This window comes from Caretta caretta, chromosome 2, assembly GCF_965140235.1.
Source record: "Caretta caretta isolate rCarCar2 chromosome 2, rCarCar1.hap1, whole genome shotgun sequence".
Taxonomy (NCBI): Eukaryota; Metazoa; Chordata; order Testudines; family Cheloniidae; genus Caretta; species Caretta caretta.
Genome location: NC_134207.1, coordinates 142,821,341 through 142,843,078, shown reverse-complemented (window position 1 = coordinate 142,843,078; position 21,738 = coordinate 142,821,341). Strand labels below are relative to the sequence as shown.

Genomic DNA, 21,738 nt, shown 5'->3' with positions numbered 1-21,738 from the left:
CCATCTTTCTATTCACCTTATAGTCCAACATCAAGGGCCAATATTTTCAAAAGTGATGAGTGATTTTGGGTATCATTGGAAACCCTTTGAGCTGTTAGGATGTTTCAAGTTGGGCACCCAAAATTAGAGCATCTACAACCACTTTTGAGAATATTAGCCATAGTTAGAACCAAGACTACCATAACTCTCATCCATTTAGATCTACAGTAGATTCTAGACATGCTTTGTCAGCTGCATGCTCAAAATTATTTTGCTGCAAGACTTTCAGAAAATAAGTTTTTCCAAAAGAAGACCACAGAAGTTCAAACCTTTTGTAAATAATTTTGATGACAATACAGGCATTTTCCACAAAGCAAGGGAAACTGAGAAGCATTCACTCTACACCTTCTGGGCTGCTTAAATCAGCATTGGTGTATGGAATGTAAAACACTTTAAAACTTGGGGAACAAGGTTAAAAAGAGTGTCCTTCCAAATTTTTTTCCTCCGTACAGTCTTTTTAACCTCTGATTTCAGATGATTCCCAAAACTTTAATTTAGAAAACATAATTGCCAAACATCAAATGATTGGTGAAAGGATCTGGCGGAAAATGGGCTGATCTAAAGATGTTTTAGCTGTATTTCAAACTCTACAATTTAGGAGGAACCTCACAGCACTTAAAAAAAAATCCCATTTCCTTGTACAACTTAAAGGAAATAAGCTAACCACATCATAGATCTGAATTTATGAAAACCACATGGCTATTTTATTTTCTTCTTTTTCAAATCACTTTTTGTTTAAAATAATACACTACCATAGTACCCTGAACCAAACATATGTAGTTGAGATCATTTGTTTCACATAACATTTTGCCATGCTAAGGGGAAAAAAACATATTTCTGTCCCCAAAAGGCTATTGCAATAAATATCTTCTGAGCAGCCCTTAAAATTCTATCAGTTTATCAGAATTCTTCTTTGTTTACCACAGCCATTTGTTTAGAGCTGAATACATACATGTCTATTTCATACAACAATCTAGATATATGGAAGAGCTATGATAGAATATTTTGGGCCGAGCAGAAGATAATTGCAGCTTGCCTCTGCCTGACAGTTTGGGTCTGGTAGGAAGGGAGTCTGAGGAGAACACTCACAGCTGGGCAGAGGAGCAGAAGAGTTCATGACTGAGACTGCTGGGATCAGGTAGGACAATAAATCTTTTGGGAAGGACCTCAAAACTTTAGGACGGGATCCAAAATATAGGTGAATTCAGTCCCCCCCTCCCCTAGTTTTAGTTAATTCCATCCTCTGTAAAATCAATCTAAGACTAATAACATTCTTCCCTTTAATAGTACAGATCTTCAGCTAGTGTAAATTGTCATAGCTCCACTGAAGTCAATACTGTCCCCAGTATATCTAGCAGCTATCTTACAATGGTATAGTATAACATTGGAAAACAGTGTTCAACATCCAGTCTTCCTACCAGTCTTAGGGCTTCTCTAGTTGGAAATTTATCAAAATACGTATTTAGTTATTTTAGTATAAGTCCCTGGACACTCTTGCTCTAAAATAAGAATGTCTGCATGAGATTTCATACCAAGATTACTGTTCTGGAATAATTATCTTGGTAAATTTCCAAGTGAAGACAAGCCCTTATAAAAATACAAGAATAGCGTCTAGTAATATCTTAAAGCACATTACAGATTATATCATATAATGGCAAGTAGTAACTATTCTAAACTGTAATGTTTTGGACATTTACTACAGAACGACGTAGTTTATTTTATAAGAAAAAAGAATACTGTTGAATACACGAGTACAATATAAAGCTATTTGCAATGAACAGCTCTAGTAGAGAGAAAAATAGGAGAAAAGGGAGAGTGAGGTAATGCGATGGTATTTGAGGTACCAAATCCAAGAATTTTGCTGTAAGTCATGGAGTCCAGTACCACAGCCAAATCGGTGACATCTGTTTTGTTTTGTGATTTAATCCATACACCTCTATAAATCTCTGCTCAGAATAAACATAGCACTGTATTCATATTGCAATTTTCATGCATGCAGACTGCTTGGTCAATAAAGGATCTGGAAAAAGGAGGAAACAGCGAGGTGGCAAAATTTGCAGATGATACAAAAGTATTCAAGATAGTTAAGTCCAAAGCAGACTGCAAAGAGGGATCTCACAAAACTGGGCAACAAAATGGCAGATGAAATTCACTGTTGATAAATGCAAAGTAATGCACATTAGAAAACATAATCCCATCCATACATATAAATTGATGGAGTTTAAATTAGCTGTTACCATTCAAGAAAGAGATCTTGGAGTCATTGTGGATAGTTCTCTGAAAACATCCACTCAATGTGCAGCAGCAGTCAACAAAGCTAACAGAATGTTGGGAATCGTTAAGAAAGGGACAGATAAGACAGAAAATATCATATTCCTCTATATAAATTCACGGTACACCCATATCTTGAATACTATATGCATATGTGGTTGCCCCAACTCAAAAACAGATACATTGGAATTGGAAAAGGTTCAGAAAAGGGCAACCAAAATTAGTAGGGGTATGGAACGACTTCCACATGAGGAGAAATTAATAAGATTGGGACTTTTCAGCTTGGGAAAGAGATGACTGAGGGGGGATATGATAGAGATCTATAAAATCATGACAGGTTGGGAGAAAGTAAATAAGGAAATGTTATTTACTCCTTCTCATAACAAAAAAACGAGGGGGTCAACAAATGAAAAATAATAGGCAACAGGTTTAAAAGAAACAAAAAGGAAGTATTTTTTCACACAGTCAACCTGTGGAACTCATTGCCAGAAGATGTTGTGAAGGCCAAGAGTATAACCAGGTTCAAAAAAGAACTAGATAAATTTGTGGAGGACAGGTCCACCAATGGCTATTAGCCAGGATGGGCAGGGATGGTATCCCTAGCCTCTGTTTGCCAGAAGCTGGGAATGGGCGACAGGGGACGGATCACTTGATGATTACCTGTTCTGTTCATTCCCTCCAGGGTACCTAGCATTGGCCACTGCTGGAAGACAGGATACTGGACTAGATGGCCCTTTGGTCTGACCCAGTATGGTCGTTCTTATGTTCTAATGCTTAAACATAACAGTTAAAGAGGGCATGGGTTGGTGTGATGGAGAATAAAAGCAGGGGGTTACACATGGCCTCTGACACAAGTCAAGGTGTCAGTCACTCCATAACAACACTTCTCTCTCTTTCTAAAATAAACAGGGATCTTGAAGAATATATTTTCAAATTTCTTTAATAGAGGGAGAATGCTGTGATGATGGTTCAGCAGTCAAGTGAACAGAAGAAGCATGAGGCTATATTAATGGACATTTTCCTTTTCCAGATGTGCGGATTCTTCATTCAAGCAACAGCAGAATACACAATAAAAATAACTACTATAACAATAAGATTCTAGCTTCAACTGGCTAAATCAAGAAGTTGTTTCTCCATCCTCAGCTGAGGTAAATCAGCAATGCTCTATTGAAGTAAATGGCTCTATGCCAGAGTGGATACAAATCACTGATTTAAAAAAAAAAAGAATTTTTGTTTAAATAGGATTTTTTTGATAAAATGCTTTTTGCTTTTTTCCTCAATCTAAAGATAGTTTTAGTTAAGATGCATTATAGCTCAAAAATATCTCATAATAGAATAGGGATTATAAATTCTAATTCTATAGTATGAGACAATATATTCATGTAATGTTTAAGAAAAGTTTTGTAAATGATTTCCAATAGTTCATGGATTAGGGACCCAATTTTATGGGGTTCCAGTGGCTTCCGTATAGATTATTTAGGTTAATCTTTCTATCTACCCAATGAGACTCAGTACTGTCTAGACGATACCATCAGAAATGTTTAGTTTTTCAATTCTCAAACTGTGGATTTTTGTCTCCCGAGGTAACCTGCTTGTTAACAGCAAAAATGTTTTAAAGTAAATAAATAAATAAATAAATAAATATAAGTGAGAAATAACAGACCTCAACTCTATTGTCCCTTTGCAAATTTGTGTGTACACAGTCAATCCCTTACCTCTATTTAAAAGTGCAAAGTTTCAAAAAGTTCAATGAATAGAAGATTTTTGGGGGTCGAATAGATCTGGTCAAGGAGAAGTCTGGAGATAAATATGAGAAGCAAGGAACATATGCTCTTTTGTTAAAATATTATGTGTTTGCTGTTGAAGAAAAAATATCCAGAATACTTAATATTGTTGTTTTAGTTAAACAAAACAATTTAAATGTCTGTCTGGTGATGTTCGCCTCCTAATACAGCATGGCAAGAAAATTCTCCAAATACTAAATGATTAACCTGTTGAACTGGAGATAGTTCACCTCCCAATGACTTCATAAATATCTGCTTCAATTATATTTGGTAAATGAAATAACCAAACAATCATTCTTTTCTGATATAGCTGTAAAACTAATCTGAAAAGTTTTCAAAATATATCACTCTTTAAAAATGTATAGCGTGTATCTTCTAAAACTGAAACCTACTTCTACCTCTGAGTTGTGAAGAATATGTATTAAGGTTATAACAAACAACTTTTATGTAGAAAACCATGATTTAAATCAAATCAACCCTGCTCTAAGCTGACTTACATCAGCTGAAGATCTGTCCCACTGCATCCAGCTATGGTCTAGTTCCCATGCCAAAGCATTTCTGTCAACAGCACGTGTGCCATGAGAGAGAAGAACCATGGGTTGAAACATGGAAAGAGTTGCACATTGAAATCTGAATTTCTTTGTTATAAGATTTTGTCTGAATTTAGGTGGCAAATTTTAGATATTTAATTTCCTTTTTGTAACAAGAATAGTACTCAGCTATTCAGTCATTGTCACACAGTTGTAGTTAACGTTATTATGTTTTTCCAACCCCGCAAAGTACCTAAACAACAATTTCCCCAGCTAGGTTTTCCTTAACTCTTTGTTCTTCTCAAACTTTCTTTCTGAATCCCCAGAGACATTCAATTTGATGCATTACAGTGAAGTTTAAAAGGAAGAAAAAGATCTACCAGTATTTTAAAGTTGTCCCTGAATTTATGAATTAAAAACATAAAATCAAATGCCAACCAAACCACCATGTGAATGTGAAGCATATTTACCAAACTACATTTTGGCAACATAATTTTATAATATATTTTTTTTGGGGGGGAAGGAGAGACTCCTTTTCAGACAGTGAAGAAACATAAGTAATGCATTATTGTGTTCAGATACATTTGGCTTCCATCCCAGGGTGGCTACATCTGCTAGATCTTCAAATACCATTTTCTATGCCACATGATATTGGAGACTTATTTGTATTACAAGTAATTACTTATTGATTAATTCCTACAGATCAAATCATATACCTTAACATTAAAATATCATCATAATCTCTTGGGAGTTTCTTCTAATCGTAACAAATTAGTTAATATCAAAAAGTCCCTGGACAGTACTCTCTTAAGCAATGTAAACAAGAGGTTTAGATCCATTGTTATAAACATACATTAATTTGGATTCCTACAAATATCCCTTTTCCTTCCATGAAACCCTTTCATTATGTGCTTCTCTGATCTTTCGTACCTGTGTGTTTTGTAAAACAGACACCTCTTCAGGGGAATCTTTACTACATGTTCTTGCAGCCCCACAAACAGAACACTCTGGCTATGCAGAATCTGCAGGCTCCTGATAGGTTCCTTCTGTCTCCTTGGAAAGAGCTCAATTTCTTCAAGTAAGCAGCTGCTTGAAGTCTGATTCATTGGAGCAAGTACTTTCTTAATAGTGCCATAGTCTGTAAAGGCAAAGGGGAAAATTACAAACTGGAAATCATACAGGGAACACTACCTACTCAATGCCTCTCAGCAGTCTCAGAAACTATTCTTCTCCCACATTGGGAGGTTTTGTAAGAGGCCCTATAATTTGGAGGATTCAGCTGGGTTTTTCTATTAGTGTAAACTGGCCACTATACAAGTGAAAGAAAACTGAACAACTATAAATATTTTATAAAACAAACAATGGCAAAGCAGTTTAGGAGCATCAGACAAACACTTTAAAATAGTAGATACTGGATCTACATTCAAAGCTCAGCTATTATGGGCACACATCTACAGAATCCATTTATAACGAGAACGATAATCAGAGAGTGTATAGACATTCCCATCATTTCTAATTTACAAGGCTACAGTATACCTGACTATTTCTAAAGGACTCAATAAATGATAAAGTACATTGTTGCCTCACTTGATCTGCTTTTGTAAATGAATGAATTTAACTACAGACTATGAACAAATAGTATAGCTTTTATTAGACAAAGTAATCTCTTTAAGGGAGTGCACAAAGTTTATTCAGTAAGGATGCATAACACTATAAAGTACAAGTGCTTCACACAGATTGTCTAATCATTTTGGTCCTTACTAGAGAAAGTAATCACCTTTCTGCTGACTGAGAAATACAGCGATTCACTCTGCATGCTACCTTTCATTTGGTCACTTCTGAGCAAAAACTGTTAATCACGCCAACTTGATGCCAGATCATTTATGAGATTTCTGAATACAATTAAGTATTCTCAACATTTAAAAATATTTAATATGAAAACAAAGGACCAAATTCTCATCTGGTGTAAACACCAGACAAGGGTCTGGCTGAAAGAGAGTACTATGTGATTCTCCATGTGCTGCAAATGGTGAGCATTAAGGGCCCAGTCATGCCCAGTCTTACTTACACAAATAATCCTTATCCATACAAGCTGCCCTTTTCAGGCAAATGGGGCAACCTATGTGAATGAGGAATGCTAATGGGAGTAAAAGCTTGTGTAACCTTTCGTTGGGCTAGAGTTCACCTCGTTTCCCGTCTACAGTGCCTTAAAAAAACCCCCAAAAAACAAAGAACAACTCCCACAGAAAGTAGTTGGAGACCCAGAGTTCAGTCTCTAAGGATTTTCAGCAAGGATAGCACAGGGTCAGCCTCCACACATTGGAGTCCCAAAAGAAACTAAAGAAATAAATTTAATTAAATAACTTTATAAAATCTTATGATAAAGAAACACATAATAATCTAATTTTTACAACATGACATGACTATTTTATAATCCACAGACATTACCTTCACAGTTATACATAAACACAAATAAAGAAAACAAATAAAAATCTCAACAGTTCAGTCCCCACAGAAATACAGTGAGAAGAAATTGAAAGTCCCCAAAAGCTTAGGTTTTGTTCACCTAAGTCTCAGTTAGAGTCTTTGAACACCAAATCTATACAGTCGGCTAAGTCTAAAACAGGGGTGGGCAAACTTTTTGGACTGAGGGCCACGTAGGTCAGTGGGTAGTTTTAAACAAATATTCTTTTCTTCAGTAAATCCTTCCAAATATGTTTATCCCAAGAGAGGAGAGAGATATAGAGAATGGTATTAAATGATTTTATTTTCTGTGAAATGCAAGTGTAATCTGAAGGCCTAAACAAGATGTATTCAGAGGTCATGATTCTGACCATTCAAGTGTAACCCATGTGCCTAATAGGGAGATATCTCTTTAAGAGACCCACTGTGGGGGAGGTAGGAGTGAGTTGTGTCTCGGTCATTGTTGCTAGGCAGATTAAGCACTCCACATCCAGAAGCTTCTGGAATTGGGTGTGATAGTTTGGGGTCTGCTCCAGTAGGTTCCCTGTTGCTGGGGTCAGACTCCATGAGGGCAAGCAGCCAGGGCAGCTGCTTTGCAGAAGGCCAGGTGCCCGGTGTGCGCTGGGAGAAGCTGAGCCCAGGAGCAGGAAGCAGGCTGTTGGCCCTAACTCTGAAGCATTTTGCATCAGGTTAGCGGTGGTGTTAACCCTCTGACAGGGAAGCCTGGGCAATGCTAATTATAGCAAGGGGAAATCGGGACGGAAAAAGAGCTTCTATTTTAATTGTGTGCTTTGAGTGTTCGAGTTACATTGTCTCAACTACTCTCCTTTAGGTTAGTGTAATCCAGAAGTAACTCCACTAAAATTACTGGTCAGTATGGAAACTGGCAATTAAAGTAATCTAAAAAATTTAACTCTGCCCTGTATAATCAGCTGCAGAACAACCACAAACCAAGATCTAATTCTATACTCAAAAACCACATCACTGTGTGAATTACTCTGAAAATTAATGAGACCTATCTGAACTATCTCACAGCCACTGATGGGATGATTGCCTAATACCGATGCATTTAGAACTTTAGTGCACCTGACTTCACATTCTCACCATAAACTACACTTGATTATGTATGGTTGACAAGAAAATGCTAACCTTTACTTCTCTTTACCAAAAGAGATCACTTACAGGACACATATTTGGTGGATCTTCCCGAAAATATATACTTTGGTATGTACAAACACTTAGCAGGTCACTTAGCTGTGAACCTCATAAAAGCTGTACCAAAATGTAGATACTTTACATGCCAGGGTTGCATGATGGTCAGAGATCAAGTATTATAGAAATGTACTTTCAAAGCCAAAGCCAGTGACTGCATGCCAGTGTTCTGTGGTCCTATACAATTTAGTATATTTGACATTTGCTACGGGTTGCATATTCCTTCAAGATCTTATAAAAGCTTCCTTCCTCAGTCTTTCCTCAAAAAGTTTTATCTTACACACAGTGTGCATGGGATAGAAGAGGGTGGAGGAACTGTTAATGTTGTTTGGGTAACCTTAACTGTGCATTTTATTAATTTTTGCATGCACTCATCCCCATGTAAGCACAATTATCTAAATTGTCAGTGCAAATGTAAAAACAAGCATTTATCAACTCCAATTAGGGCCCACATTTTGAAAAACTGGCCCTAAAGTAATTGAAAATATGTAATTACATTCAAATGTGCCACTGAAAAAGTGAATGCCCTACCAAACAGTATTTCTTTGAAGTGTACATATGTTTCAGTAATTTTTTTTTAAACAGTGTTGTATGGGGTCATAGTTGTGTGACTTTGGGATTTTAAAGTGACTCGCAGCTAAAATCCTGCATGACAACTGGAAAATTTACTCTTGATAAAAAACTACTTTATGTGATTTCAGTGATAAATAACAGTCCTGTAGGCAGATTTTTAGTACAACACACAATTATTGTTATAACTATTTATTACATAATTTGGTTACAGAATGTAAGTGAGAATGTATAGAAGTAATCATTGAGACAATAAACTACATTATATATAAAGGAAATATATCCACAAAGAAAAAATATTTTAAAGTGCCCCAAAGTAAAGACAGCTCTGCTCTGATGAGCTTACAGTAAAAAGGCTTTGCAAACCCCATAGCACCAAGCCTCAATCTCTCCAGCAAGAGCTCACACTGCTTGCCACCAGGGCAAAAATTGTGTAAATAGGGTTTCAGTCTGTTCCCTCTGTTTAAAGTTAGAAACCTGTTAATGTATCCTACAGAGACAGGGCCTAACACAACAAACAGTTCCTGGTACAGGTGCGGAGCAGCACTGTGCATTTAACCCAAATAAGACAAATGGAAATTCAAAATGTGTAAGTTATAGAATGGGGAAGACAGATAGCAAGTATCTGGACAGCATCAACCATGCATCCTGGTCCACTCTAAAATTAAAAAGAAAGGCAGTGTGTGGGCGTGGGGGCAGGGGAGAAGAACAAAACTAGAATATTGCTCAAAGTTCTCTGGGGCAAGAAACATTTTGGGCCACTTTATCACAATTCCCCACATAAATATTTACTTCAGAACCATAGTGACACAGGAAATAGCCATAATGAATGTACTATGATGAATGTATACTTTCCTAACGGATATAACTTTCCCTTCCATGGATACAATAAAAGTTCTAGCATCAACACAAATATTGACAACATCTCCCACAGTTATTTCAGAATATTAATGAATAGCATGTTCACATTCTGGGATTATGCAAGACAAGCAGGAATGGATCCAGACAACTGACAGTTTTGTTTTCCGGTGAGAATGACTGGATATGTGGGAGAGGAGGAAAAAAACCCAATATTGGCAAGATGGAACCAACTCACTGAAGTGCTATGTAAGTAGTACAGCAACGTTTGCATAAAGAGACTTGCTAAATGAGCAATTGTATAGTGGATATCTAATGTACTGTGAATGAGGATGATGAAAAATCAAAGAAGGCTTCTGGCTGAAATAGCATATGGTGGGTCCAGTAAGTCTATAATGTCTCTCTCTCTCTCTCTCTCTCTCTATATATATATATATATATATAAGGTCTCTATAAAACCAGCAGGACAGTGGAGTGGGAGGGGGTATTGTTTCATGGTCTCTTGTGTGTATATAATGTCTACTGCAGTTTCCACGGTATGCATCCGATGAAGTGAGCTGTAGCTCACGAAAGCTCATGCTCAAATAAATTGGTTAGTCTCTAAGGTGCCACAAGTACTCCTTTTCTTTTTGCAAAGACAGACTAACACGGCTGTTACTCTGAAACCTATAATGACACATGACATTTAATTAATAACTGAATGGAAAATTTGAGGCAAGGTTGCAGAGAGCAAATTTGGAGACAGCCTGGTCTACAGTGAACAAAAAATGAATGATAAAGAAAGAAAAGGACAATCACTAAAAATGAGAAACAAAGCTCGAGATGAAAGTGGTTTAATAGAGTCAAAACACAACAACAGCAATAGAAAATGCCACAGAAATTAGACGGCTTGCAGAGGAAGAACTATTTAAATAACTACCAAGCGTGGGCTGAAACTTGTAAAAGACAACAAGAAATAAGCCTACAAGCAAACTAACAGAACTCCTACTTCTGGAAAGTTTTCAGCCAGGAATAGGGGCACACAATGAAGCATTTACAAATTCTTGAAGAGAAAAAGAAGACAAACATTTATAAATACAGCTCATATTTGTGAAAGCTTACTGAATCCTTGGAGAAAAAATGTTCCTCACAAGCCATAAAAAAGTAGTTGTAAGGCTGTATTTATTCATTTATTTATTTAAAGAAGAAAAAACTCTACCTCTCTGTTTGGGGAAAAACACTTAAAATCTCAGAAGGACCAAACGAAAAAACAAGAAGAGAAGCAGACAGTACAAGACAGAGAGAATGACTTGAAGTTATCAATGCAGCACCTAGAGCGATAGTGGAATTAAGTTTGCATATATGTACAAGAAGTAAATTGTCAAGTATATCTTAAACCATAGGAGTACAGTTTATGGTTAAACACTACAACATTCATCAGCACAAAGATCAGATATGTTGTAAACAAATCTTTTAAATTAGCAAATGTCTATTTAGATTCAAAATGTAAAAATAATAGCCACAGATTATATTTTTTTCCCCACAGGGTATAATCTGAATGCTTTCCAAAATGCAATATTTCCTAACTAATTTGACCTTGCAGTTCATTATAATCTATTTTTCATAGTGCACTAGTAGCAATATTCCAGATGTACTTGTAAAAGGTGTAAAATGACAAAGGAAATGATTCAACATGAAAAATTCTCTCTTGAAAGGAAAAACTGCATGAATGTCGAATTTGCTTAAAAGCATCTATACTTTTTCCAAAAAAATTCAGTGTTGACTTGTGTCAGAAGTAATATTTACATTAATTTTACAATATAACCATATTACAATTAATATGTAATTAAATCAAAATATGACAGTATTATGGTCTTCAAGATTTTAAGGTAGAGTGTTTCTTTTTATATATCTGAGGACATGTACAGATCTTGTCCAAAGTGGTTGATTAACATCCTGTTCCTGAGCAAGAATATAAACACAGATATCTTCCCTCACTGCAGGGATTGATAGGAAACCCAGCCATTGGGGAGAACATGACTTTGGTTAGCAGGAGAAAATTATTCTGTTCAGAGAGAATATTAGGAATAAATTGCCTAGGGAGGTTGCGGAATTTCCGTCATTGGAGATTTTTAAGAGCAGGTTAGACAAACACCTGTTAGGGATGGTCTAGATAATACTTAGTCCTGCCTTGAGTGCAGGGGACTGGACTAGAAAACCTCTCAAGGTTCCTTCCAGTCCTACAATTCTATGATTCTATTATTAGACTTTGGGAGGCTCACATATGTTTGTAAAGACCTTTGGTCAATTCCTGGCCCCACTGAAATCAATGGCAAAATTTCCATTAATTTCACACAGGCCACGATTATGTTCCTGGAGATTAAACATACCCTATAAAGAGAAAAAGATCAGTTGTAAGAAGGCCCAGTACTCATTTATCAAATTTTAGATTTATGATTGGAATAGTGCTTTGAGAAAAATATTTGCTTTTGAATTTGATCTAGCCCTCTGAATGAATTCTGAAAAAAGTATTATTGTGGTAGTACTTAAGATCCTTTGTCATGGACCAGAACCTCACTGCAGCAGACACTGTAAAAACACAGAACAAGATGGTCTCTCCCCCCAAAGATCTTATAATCTTCTGGAATAAGACAATGAGAGTATTAGGCTATTTTGTTCTTTTTTCTTATTTTTAAAACAACTCTTGGCATAAGATAATAAACAGTGAGTTTTATTTTCTTTACACTCTTCAGTTTATCATAAATCCAGATTGAAAATCTGAACATGTTCTAGTTGGCAGACTTAGTAAAGAATAAAAAATGTGATAAACACAGGAAGCATTTCAGCCATTCAGCTGCCTTGCTTCTACAACTCATTATCATGATAAAGACAGATACAAGACCAGCCAATGGCAAAATTAACAACAGTACAGACAAAACAAATATATTGTTATTAAGGCAAACATAACCATAAAACAAAGGTCCCTACCAAATGGACTATATAGAAAAACAGCAGGTAGCAGACTTTTGCTGTGATTTTCTTAAAAGAGTTACAAGCTGTGGATCCTACTTTACTAATAGAAAAGACTAACTTTTAAACACTAGATAGTACAAATAAAATGGCTTTGCTAAAAAAATTTCTTTGCAAAATCATATTACTCAAGGGAAATAGCTATAAAAACTTAAGATCTGGCTTTTTCCAGATTCTAACATTAGTTTTCTAACAGTTTTCTGTAACACACTGCAGAAGAATATTTTCTGTCAAAAAAAATGTATAAGTAGTTTGTCATAGTTGTTTAATTAGATTTTGAAAAATACCTGTGTGATCCAGAGCGACAGAGTTGGTGCTCTCAACATGAGTACAGATACTGCCAAAAATCTCTTGGTTTAAAAATAAAGAGTAAGCATCTTCTCTATTATACAGAAAAAAAACAAAAAATCATCTTTCCCTAACTCTCATTAGTGGGTGAGTCACTAGTACATTCTAGTTGCTTTGCATTGGTTTAGCAACGATAAGCAGTCATAAACCTACCAGTTAAATTGTGTTTATGGCTGCTATGTGTCACTGGAGCATCATAAAAAGCCAGTGCATATCAAAGAACAGGGCTCAGTATGTTTGATATAGATGGGACATGCAGGTGATACTCAGGTGTGATGCAAAAGAAGTTTGAGTGGGATTTGGAGGGTCTTGAAAACTTGTGAGTTGTTCACATGGCCTTTAGGCTGGAATGTTAGAAGTCTGGCAAGAACTGCTTTTGGCCACAAATGACAAACAGGGAAATAGGCTCTTTCTACTTCAGGATCTTCTCCAGAAACCAAAATATTACTAAAAAAACAGGACTACTTGTGGCATCTTAGAGACTAACACATTTATTAGAGCATAAGCTTTCGTGGGCTACAGCCCACTTCATCGGATGCATAGAATGGAACATATAGTAAGATATATATATACAGACACACACATACAGATAAGTTGGAAGTTACCATACAAACTGTGAGAGGCTAATTAGTTAAGATGAACTATTATTAGCAGGAGAAAAAAACTTTTGTAGTGATAATCAAGATGACCCATTTAGACAGTTGACAAGAAGGTGTGAAGCTTCAGAGGGGTAGCCGTGTTAGTCTGGATCTGTAAAAGCGGCAAAGAGTTCTGTGGCACCTTATAGACTAACAGACGTATTGGAGCATGAGCTTTTGTGGGTGAATACCCACTTCGCTGGATGCATGTAGTGGAAATTTCCAGAGGCAGGTATAAATATGCAAGCAAGAATCAGGCTAGGGATAACAAGGTTAGTTCAATAAGGGAGGATGAGGCCCTCTTCTAGCAGTTGAGGTGTGAACACCAAGGGAGAAGAAACTGCTTTTGTAGTTGGCTAGCCATTCAGAGTCTTTGTTTAATCCTGATGGCGTCAAATTTGCAAATGAACTGAAGCTCAGCAGTTTCTCTCTGAAGTCTGGTCCTGAAGTTTTTTTGCTGCAGGATGGCTACCTTTAAATCTGCTATTGTGTGTCCAGGGAGATTGAAGTGTTCTCCTACAGGTTTTTGTATATTGCCATTCCTAATATCTGATTTGTGTCCATTTATCCTTTTATGTAGGGACTGTCTAGTTTGGCCGATGTACATAGCAGAGGGGCACTGCTGGCACATGATGGCGTATATTACATTGGTGGACGTGCAGGTGAATGAACTGGTGATGGTGTGGCTGATCTGGTTAGGTCCTGTCATGGTGTCGCTGGTTTAGATATGTGGGCAGAGTTGGCATCGAGGTTTGTTGCATGGATTGGTTCCTGAGTTAGAGTTACTAAGGTGCGGTGTGTAGTTGCTGGTGAGAATATACTTCAGGTTGGCAGGTTGTCTGTGGGCGAGGACTGGCCTGCCTCCCAAGGCCTCTGGAAGTGAGGGATTGTTGCCCAGGATGGGTTGTAGATCAGTGATGATGCATTGGAGAGGTTTTAGCTGAGGACTGTATGTGATACAGTCACATCACAGACTGCATGTAAAAAGAGGTTCTATTCTATGCATCCGATGAAGTGGGCTGGAGCCCACGAATGCTTATGCTCTAATAAATTTGTTAGTCTCTAAGGTGCCACGAGTCCTCCTGTTCTTTTTGCGGGTACAGACTAACACGGCTGCTACTCTGAAACCTGTCAAAATATTACTGATATTTCAAGCTCCTGGGTTTAAATTCAACTCTGCTCTCACATTCAGAGGTATTTGGATGTGAGAGGCTGGCTTATGAATCTCTAATATTTGTAGAGAGGACTGGAACCCAACTTTCCATACCTTAAAGACTTTTGGGAAAAGTCCAGGCAAAAATAAAGTCACCCCCATTGTAAGAGAAAGAGAAATGTTACCAGAAAGAAAAAGAGCAAAGATGACTCACTTCTCCAATTATTCCATCAGGTGAACTATGAGTGTCTTCTGCTCACCACTAACTCATCTACTCTCACAATGCTGCATTTCATAGCATCTTTATATTTAAAGAATGTTTTCTGGCAATTGAAAAAAAAAAGTACAGTCTGTTCTTGGTTTTGATAACAGCGGCTATGGTTTTTAGTAACTACTGTTTAGTAAGAGGTATGAGATAAGTTATGTCTACATAGTTATATAGTGCCCTGCTAAGTGTACAATGATCTAAACACCAGAGAGTATTTAGTTTCAACATTATCAACATTACCAGAAACATGAAAAAATGAGCTGTTTCTTTTGCAGAGAATGTTGAAAGCAGCCCATAAGGAATGAAGACAATTTCTGCTTTTAATTATTATGTACTCGGTTTAAAAGTGTCAGTATTTCTGTGATCCCATTTTTTTAAAAAACCCTCTGGATTATAGTAAAAGTAGTTTTGAAAGATAAACCCTAAAAAGCCAGGATACTATTGTAAAATGTTAGAGTTATCTTTATTATTTTTGGCTCCAGCCCCTTTTTACTGTCTCCTTGCCTTTTATATTCCAAGTAAATGTTAGTGCTTCTACTTGAGTGAACGCAGTACTGAAAATTAAACTTCTGAAAGAAATGAGCTACATTGTTGATAATGGTTATCAACAAGAAGGCATGATGGTTCCTTATAGGCACCTGGGCTGCTAAATTGGCGAGATAATTGAATTCATTTGCAAACTGTTCAGAATCTGAAAGGGCATACTTTTAGTGATAATCCATTTGAATATCCTCTGCAATTATTACAGAGAGTAGAATTTTAACACCCTTTCAGCAATCCCAAGAGAAATGAGCCTGCTATGAGGCTGCTTTTGATAAGACTGCCAATAGATACAATATATTTTAAATGTCTCCCATATCTGATCCATTGTATATATTTTCCCTTCAGAACAGAAATCTTATTGTGGTGCACAAGTGGATGATGTTTGGGTTTGTTTTGCCTCAAGTCGCATCTGAGGTTAAAGGCTGGCATTTTCTGCTGAAACGTAAGGACCACCATTTGAATGGGAAGGCACTGAGTGCACTGGGGGGGGGGGGGAAGTTGTAGCAGCATACTTATGTACCTGTTTGTTTGCACAATCACCCATCTTGCACCCACATGGGCAAATAAGCACACTCTTTGTGCCAGCATTTGAAAATTAGGCTCTGAGGTTCAGAATCGGCGTTTCACTCCAGTGCCTGAGAAATATTGTTTTCAGTTAGCTTCCCACCCAAACATGAAAAGTTTTATTCCGTAAAGCTAGTCAGATGATGACTAAGCAGATTCAGTATCAAGATCTGTGTGAGAATCACATATACTCCCATGAATGCTTGTTTGACATTTTACTGTAATTACATGTAGACTTGTTGGCAACATCCAACCTTTATTGTAGTTTAAAAAAATCCCCAGGGTAAAGAAGACAGACGTTTTATGAATTTTAATGGAGCTGAACGGGAAGTATTACAGCTGTCAAGGGATGTGGAATTTTGATTTCCAGGGTCCTGAAAGGAAAAAAATGGAACCATAAAGATTGCTACCATCAGTACTGAAATTTACAGAGACCACAGTCTCTAGTAAAACAACTAGAAGACTTGGAGAATCCGCTTACTATAGACTCAAATATCAAAGTCTTCAGCAGCCCTGAGGACAGCAGAAATAAAACATGCTTCCTTTCAGCAGAGACTCACTAAAAAGTTTGTTCAGTAAACCTGGCCTGGATTTCAGAGAGGGAAAATGAGCAAGCCTACAGAAATGTGCAACTTAAGTCTAAAAGAGAACATTAAGTAATAAATGATAGATTATTGAATTGCAGGATATATAGAGCCTTTGTGATTTAGGGCTTAGCATGGGACAAAGACCAGCAATGAACAACACACAACATAAAAGTAGCTTTGGAAATGATAAAATTATTATGATGTGCAGACCCTGGATCATTGCTAGTCTCCCAAAGGTGAGATATATTATCCCTGATTAGCTATGCCTGGACAGGGAGTGCTTACCTTTGCTATAACTGTTTTTCAGCTCCTGCCACTACAGTGATAGCTATATTGTCCTACCCACTGTGAGTCATGTTATGGTGATGCTCTCTCAGTGGCTAAGCTATTTAAGGTAACTCTCATGCACAATATTTGGAGTAATACAGCTTTAAAATGTGATGACTCTTCCAAGTCATATTTTGGCACAGCAGTTTAAACAGAGCATACATTTTATTGAAGTGTTCTGTCATAACAAGGTCTTTATTTCCTTTGAAGATCTATTGTATACTATCACTAAAGGTGGGCAAATACAGCAAAAAATTATTCACAAATATTGTTGTGAATAAACCCCACTGACTCATTTGGCTGGCATTCACGACTTTTATTTACTTATTCCTGAACATTTGGGTAGAGCGAGATTTTATTAGGAAGAACATTTGCAAAAAGCAAAAGCATCATGATACTAGCACAAATAAATATTCACAGGAGTATTCTGTCTGTATTTTATAGTTCTGCCCAACATTATAATACCTGAGCACCTTCCAGGTAAAATCAAGAGCAACAGTGACATCCCTTTCAAATTTTATGGAGTGTCTAGCACTTTCCTCTTTTGGGGGTCAAAACTCTGCTTGGGCTATGTATTTTAGTTTTTTCAATTTTATTAATTCCCCCTTTCCCCTTTTTCGTTTTGTGGATGGTAGGGGTTATTGGATAGAAGGGAGTGTCAGTGTGTTGGGTATCATTCTTATGGTGGAAAGGTTTTTTCAAAGTGTAAGGTTTTGCAGCCTTTCCTAATGGCAGGAGGTCAGGTTCTGGATTCACCTGATCTCTTCTGAAAGTTTTCTCCATAGACAGATCTCCTCAACACAGAATACTTTTTCCCCAGGTCTCTCATGCTTTGTCCTGGGCTCTGTGATCTGCATTGTCCTAGAAAAGCACACAGCTGTTGCAGTGATTCTCACTATAATTTGGGCTTTGATATAGCAGGGGCTTGATCCTTGTATTACTTTGAAAGTCAGGATCATAAAAGGGTTTCCGCTTCCAGAGCACACCCTCATTGCATTAGGTGACCCTGCAGCATCCCTCTCTGAGTTTCCTCTCAGTGATTTAGCCCACCAGCTAAGACATTAACAGAAAGCCTACCCCTTCTGGGATGTAAAAGTCCAAAAAACAAACACAAAAGAGTCTTCACACCAGTTTCAAACTGGGCTCAGACCTTCCTTTCTCAGAATCATAGAATCATAGAATATGAGGGTTGGAAGGGACCTCAGGAGGTCATCTAGTCCAACCCCCTGCTCAAAAGCAGGACCCATACCCAATTAAATCATCCCAGCCAGGGCTTTGTCAAGCCTGACCTTAAAATCTTCTAAGGAAGGAGATTCAACCACCTCCCTAGGCAACGCATTCCAGTGTTTCACCACCCTCCTAGTGAAAAAGTTTTTCCTAATATCCAACCTGAACCTCCCCCACTGCAACGTGAGACCATTACTCCTTGTCCTGTCCTCTTCCACCACTGAGAATAGTCTAGAACCATCTCTCTGGAACTACCTCTCAGGTAGTTGAAAGCAGCTATCAAATCCCCCCTCATTCTTCTCTTCTGCAGACTAAACAATCCCAGTTCCCTCAGCCTCTCCTCATAACTCATGTGTTCCAGACCCCTAATCATTTTTGTTAACCTTCGCTGGACTCTCTCCAATTTATCCACATCCTTCTTGTAGTGTGGGGCCCAAAACTGGACACAGTACTCCAGATGAGGCCTCACCAATGTCGAACAGAGGGGGACGATCACGTCCCTCGATCTGCTGGCTATGCCCCTACTTATACATCCCAAAATGCCATTAGCCTTCTTGGCAACAAGGGCACACTGCTGACTCATATCCAGCTTCTCGTCCACTGTCACCCCTAGGTCCTTTTCCGCAGAACTGCTGCCTAGCCATTCGGTCCCTAGTCTGTAGTTGTGCATTGGGTTCTTCCGTCCTAAGTGCAGGACCCTGCACTTATCCTTATTGAACCTCATCAGATTTCTTTTGGCCCAATCCTCCAATTTGTCTAGGTCCCTCTGAATCCTATCCCTGCCCTCCAGCGTATCTACCACTCCTCCCAGTTTAGTATCATCTGCAAATTTGCTGAGAGTGCAATCCACACCATCTTCCAGATCATTTATGAAGATATTGAACAAAACCGGCCCCAGGACCGACCCCTGGGGCACTCCACTTGACACCGGCTGCCAACTAGACATGGAGCCATTGATCACTACCCGTTGAGCCCGACAATCTAGCCAACTTTCTACCCACCTTATAGTGCATTCATCCAGCCCATACTTCTTTAACTTGCTGACAAGAATACTGTGGGAGATCGTGTCAAAAGCTTTGCTAAAGTCAAGATACAATACATCCACTGCTTTCCCTTCATCCACAGAACCAGTAATCTCATCATAGAAGGCGATTAGATTAGTCAGGCATGACCTTCCCTTGGTGAATCCATGCTGACTGTTCCTGATCACTTTCCTCTCATGTAAGTGCTTCAGGATTGATTCTTTGAGGACCTGCTTCATGATTTTTCCGGGGACTGAAGTGAGGCTTACTGGCCTATAGTTCCCAGGATCCTCCTTCTTCCCTTTTTTAAAGATTGGCACTACATTAGCCTTTTTCCAGTCATCCGGGACTTCCCCCGTTCGCCACGAGTTTTCAAAGATAATGGCCAATGGCTCTGCAATCACAGCCGCCAGGATCTGGTCTCTCTCAGAACTCTTCTGCCTGCTCTCTGGGCTCAGGTTTCACTCTTTTGGTGTGCTTCCTTCTCCTTCTGGAGCAGCCACTCCCAAGCCTTCTTGCCTTCCATCTTTCCCTGCTTTGGCAGGCCACTCCCAGCCTTACCTGGCTGGAACATTTTCTCCCCTAGACAGTGGCGGATTAGTCACTGTGCCCAGGGGCCCCGACCAATTGGGGGGCCCCAGAGAAATGGGCACCCCTGCACTCCAACCCCTCTCCGGCAGGAACGCTGGGTGGGTGGGCAGGGTGAAGTAGGGGAAGCCCCTGAACCCCGACCCCTCCCCAGCAGGGTGGCAGGGGAAGTCCCAGTGCCTGGACCCCAGCTGCGGCCCTGGGTCTGGAGGGGCTCTAGCTCCATGCCACAGTCTCAGGGCTGGGGGAAGTCTCACTCTCCATCGCTGCCCCAGGACCATGGTGAGGGGGGAAGCAGGGGACAGAGCTTCTCTGGTCTTGGGGTGTGAGGGGGGTGGAACTGCAGGCAGAAGGGGTGGGGAGGGACACCTCCCCAACTTGCTCTGGTCCAGGGCCCCACGAAACCTTAATCCACCTCTGCCCCTAGTATCTCAGAGTCTCCTGCAGGAGCCTTCCTGTTCTCTGCAGCTCACAGCAGCCTTCTGCAGGCCTCTGCTGAAGCCTCTCCTCTCTTCCCACCCAGGCCTCTGCCTTATCTATCCCAGAGGCCTGACAGTCATGTAACTCAATCTTCCCTACCTGGGAAGGTGAATTGTCTGTCATAGGTGAGACTGAGCACATATCCCTTTAAAGGGACCCTGTGACAAGGGCCAAGACCTTAAACTGGCATTGGAGAATGAGTGGGAGCCAGGAGGACTTGAACTCAGTCTGATTTGCCCTTGGGGGCCTAAGCCATTGAGAAGGCAGGCAATTGTTGTGCTCCATCTCCATCATCTTTGGATTCAGCTTCAGGTACAAGGATAATGAATTCGAGTAATCCAGCCAGATGACGACAAATGCAGGGATTAGTGTGGCCAAGTCCTCATCTATGAGAAAGGGACAATGTTTCCAAGCAAGCTGGAGGTGAAAAGATATTTTTGGAAACTGATGCTGGTCATCCAAGCTTAGTGAGGGGTCAAAAACCCTGAGGCTTTGCACCATATTAAAGAATAGCGGCTGGGATGGAGACGTTTTGGCTAGATTCATTTCCCCTGTCCAATTTACATCACTTGGTCTTGCCTGAGTTTAGGTTGAGCCAGCTGCTGTTCAGCCACAAGCTGATATCTTTGAGGTATTCTGATATTTTAATGCTGGCAGTGGTTGCATCAGTATTCACTAGGGTTGCTTCCTCTGAGTACAAAAACTGGGACACATCTGGGATGAGACTAAGCCCATAAAACAGTACACACTGCCAGCTATCTAGAGCACCCTTACAGGTTTTCCATGACAGCTACCTCAAAAAAAGGATGACCCTGGGAAAACCTGGGTTGGTGGCAACCCCACTATTCACACTGTAAATGCTCCCATGACTATTTGTAAAGTTCTTTTTATTATCTACCCAATATATTTCTACAATTATGAAGACTTATGGATACTTTCTGAACAGAAAAAAATTACTTCTCTTGTTTATAAAATGTAGGTTAATCCAATCTGAGTATAGAAATAACTGCATGTGACATGAAATGGCAAATACTCAAAGTGACCAGTTCATTAACAACAGGCTAAAATTTGTCGACATAAACTACCTCAATCACTATCAGTAACAAATTAGTATAACTCATGAACCCTTTGTGGATAATTTTCAGAAAGAAAAATGACTCCAGGTAAATTTCAGATAATTCATGCACAGAATAAAGGGCTACACTTATCAGTTAAAATGATTGCAAATGAATAATTTGACCAGTTCTAGTTATTGCT

The 21,738-nt window shown here is 38.8% G+C and overlaps 1 protein-coding gene across 1 annotated transcript in view; it reads right to left on the bottom strand.

Moving 5' to 3' along the window:
- The window catches only part of SEMA5A (semaphorin 5A), a 657,104-nt gene that overhangs the window by 186,929 nt on the left and 448,437 nt on the right, over positions 1 to 21,738 (bottom strand). Inside the window, exon 11 of the mRNA XM_048839567.2 lies at positions 5,555 to 5,762. Coding sequence (XP_048695524.2) covers positions 5,555 to 5,762 — 208 coding nt within the window. The remainder of the gene's footprint in view (positions 1 to 5,554; positions 5,763 to 21,738) is intronic.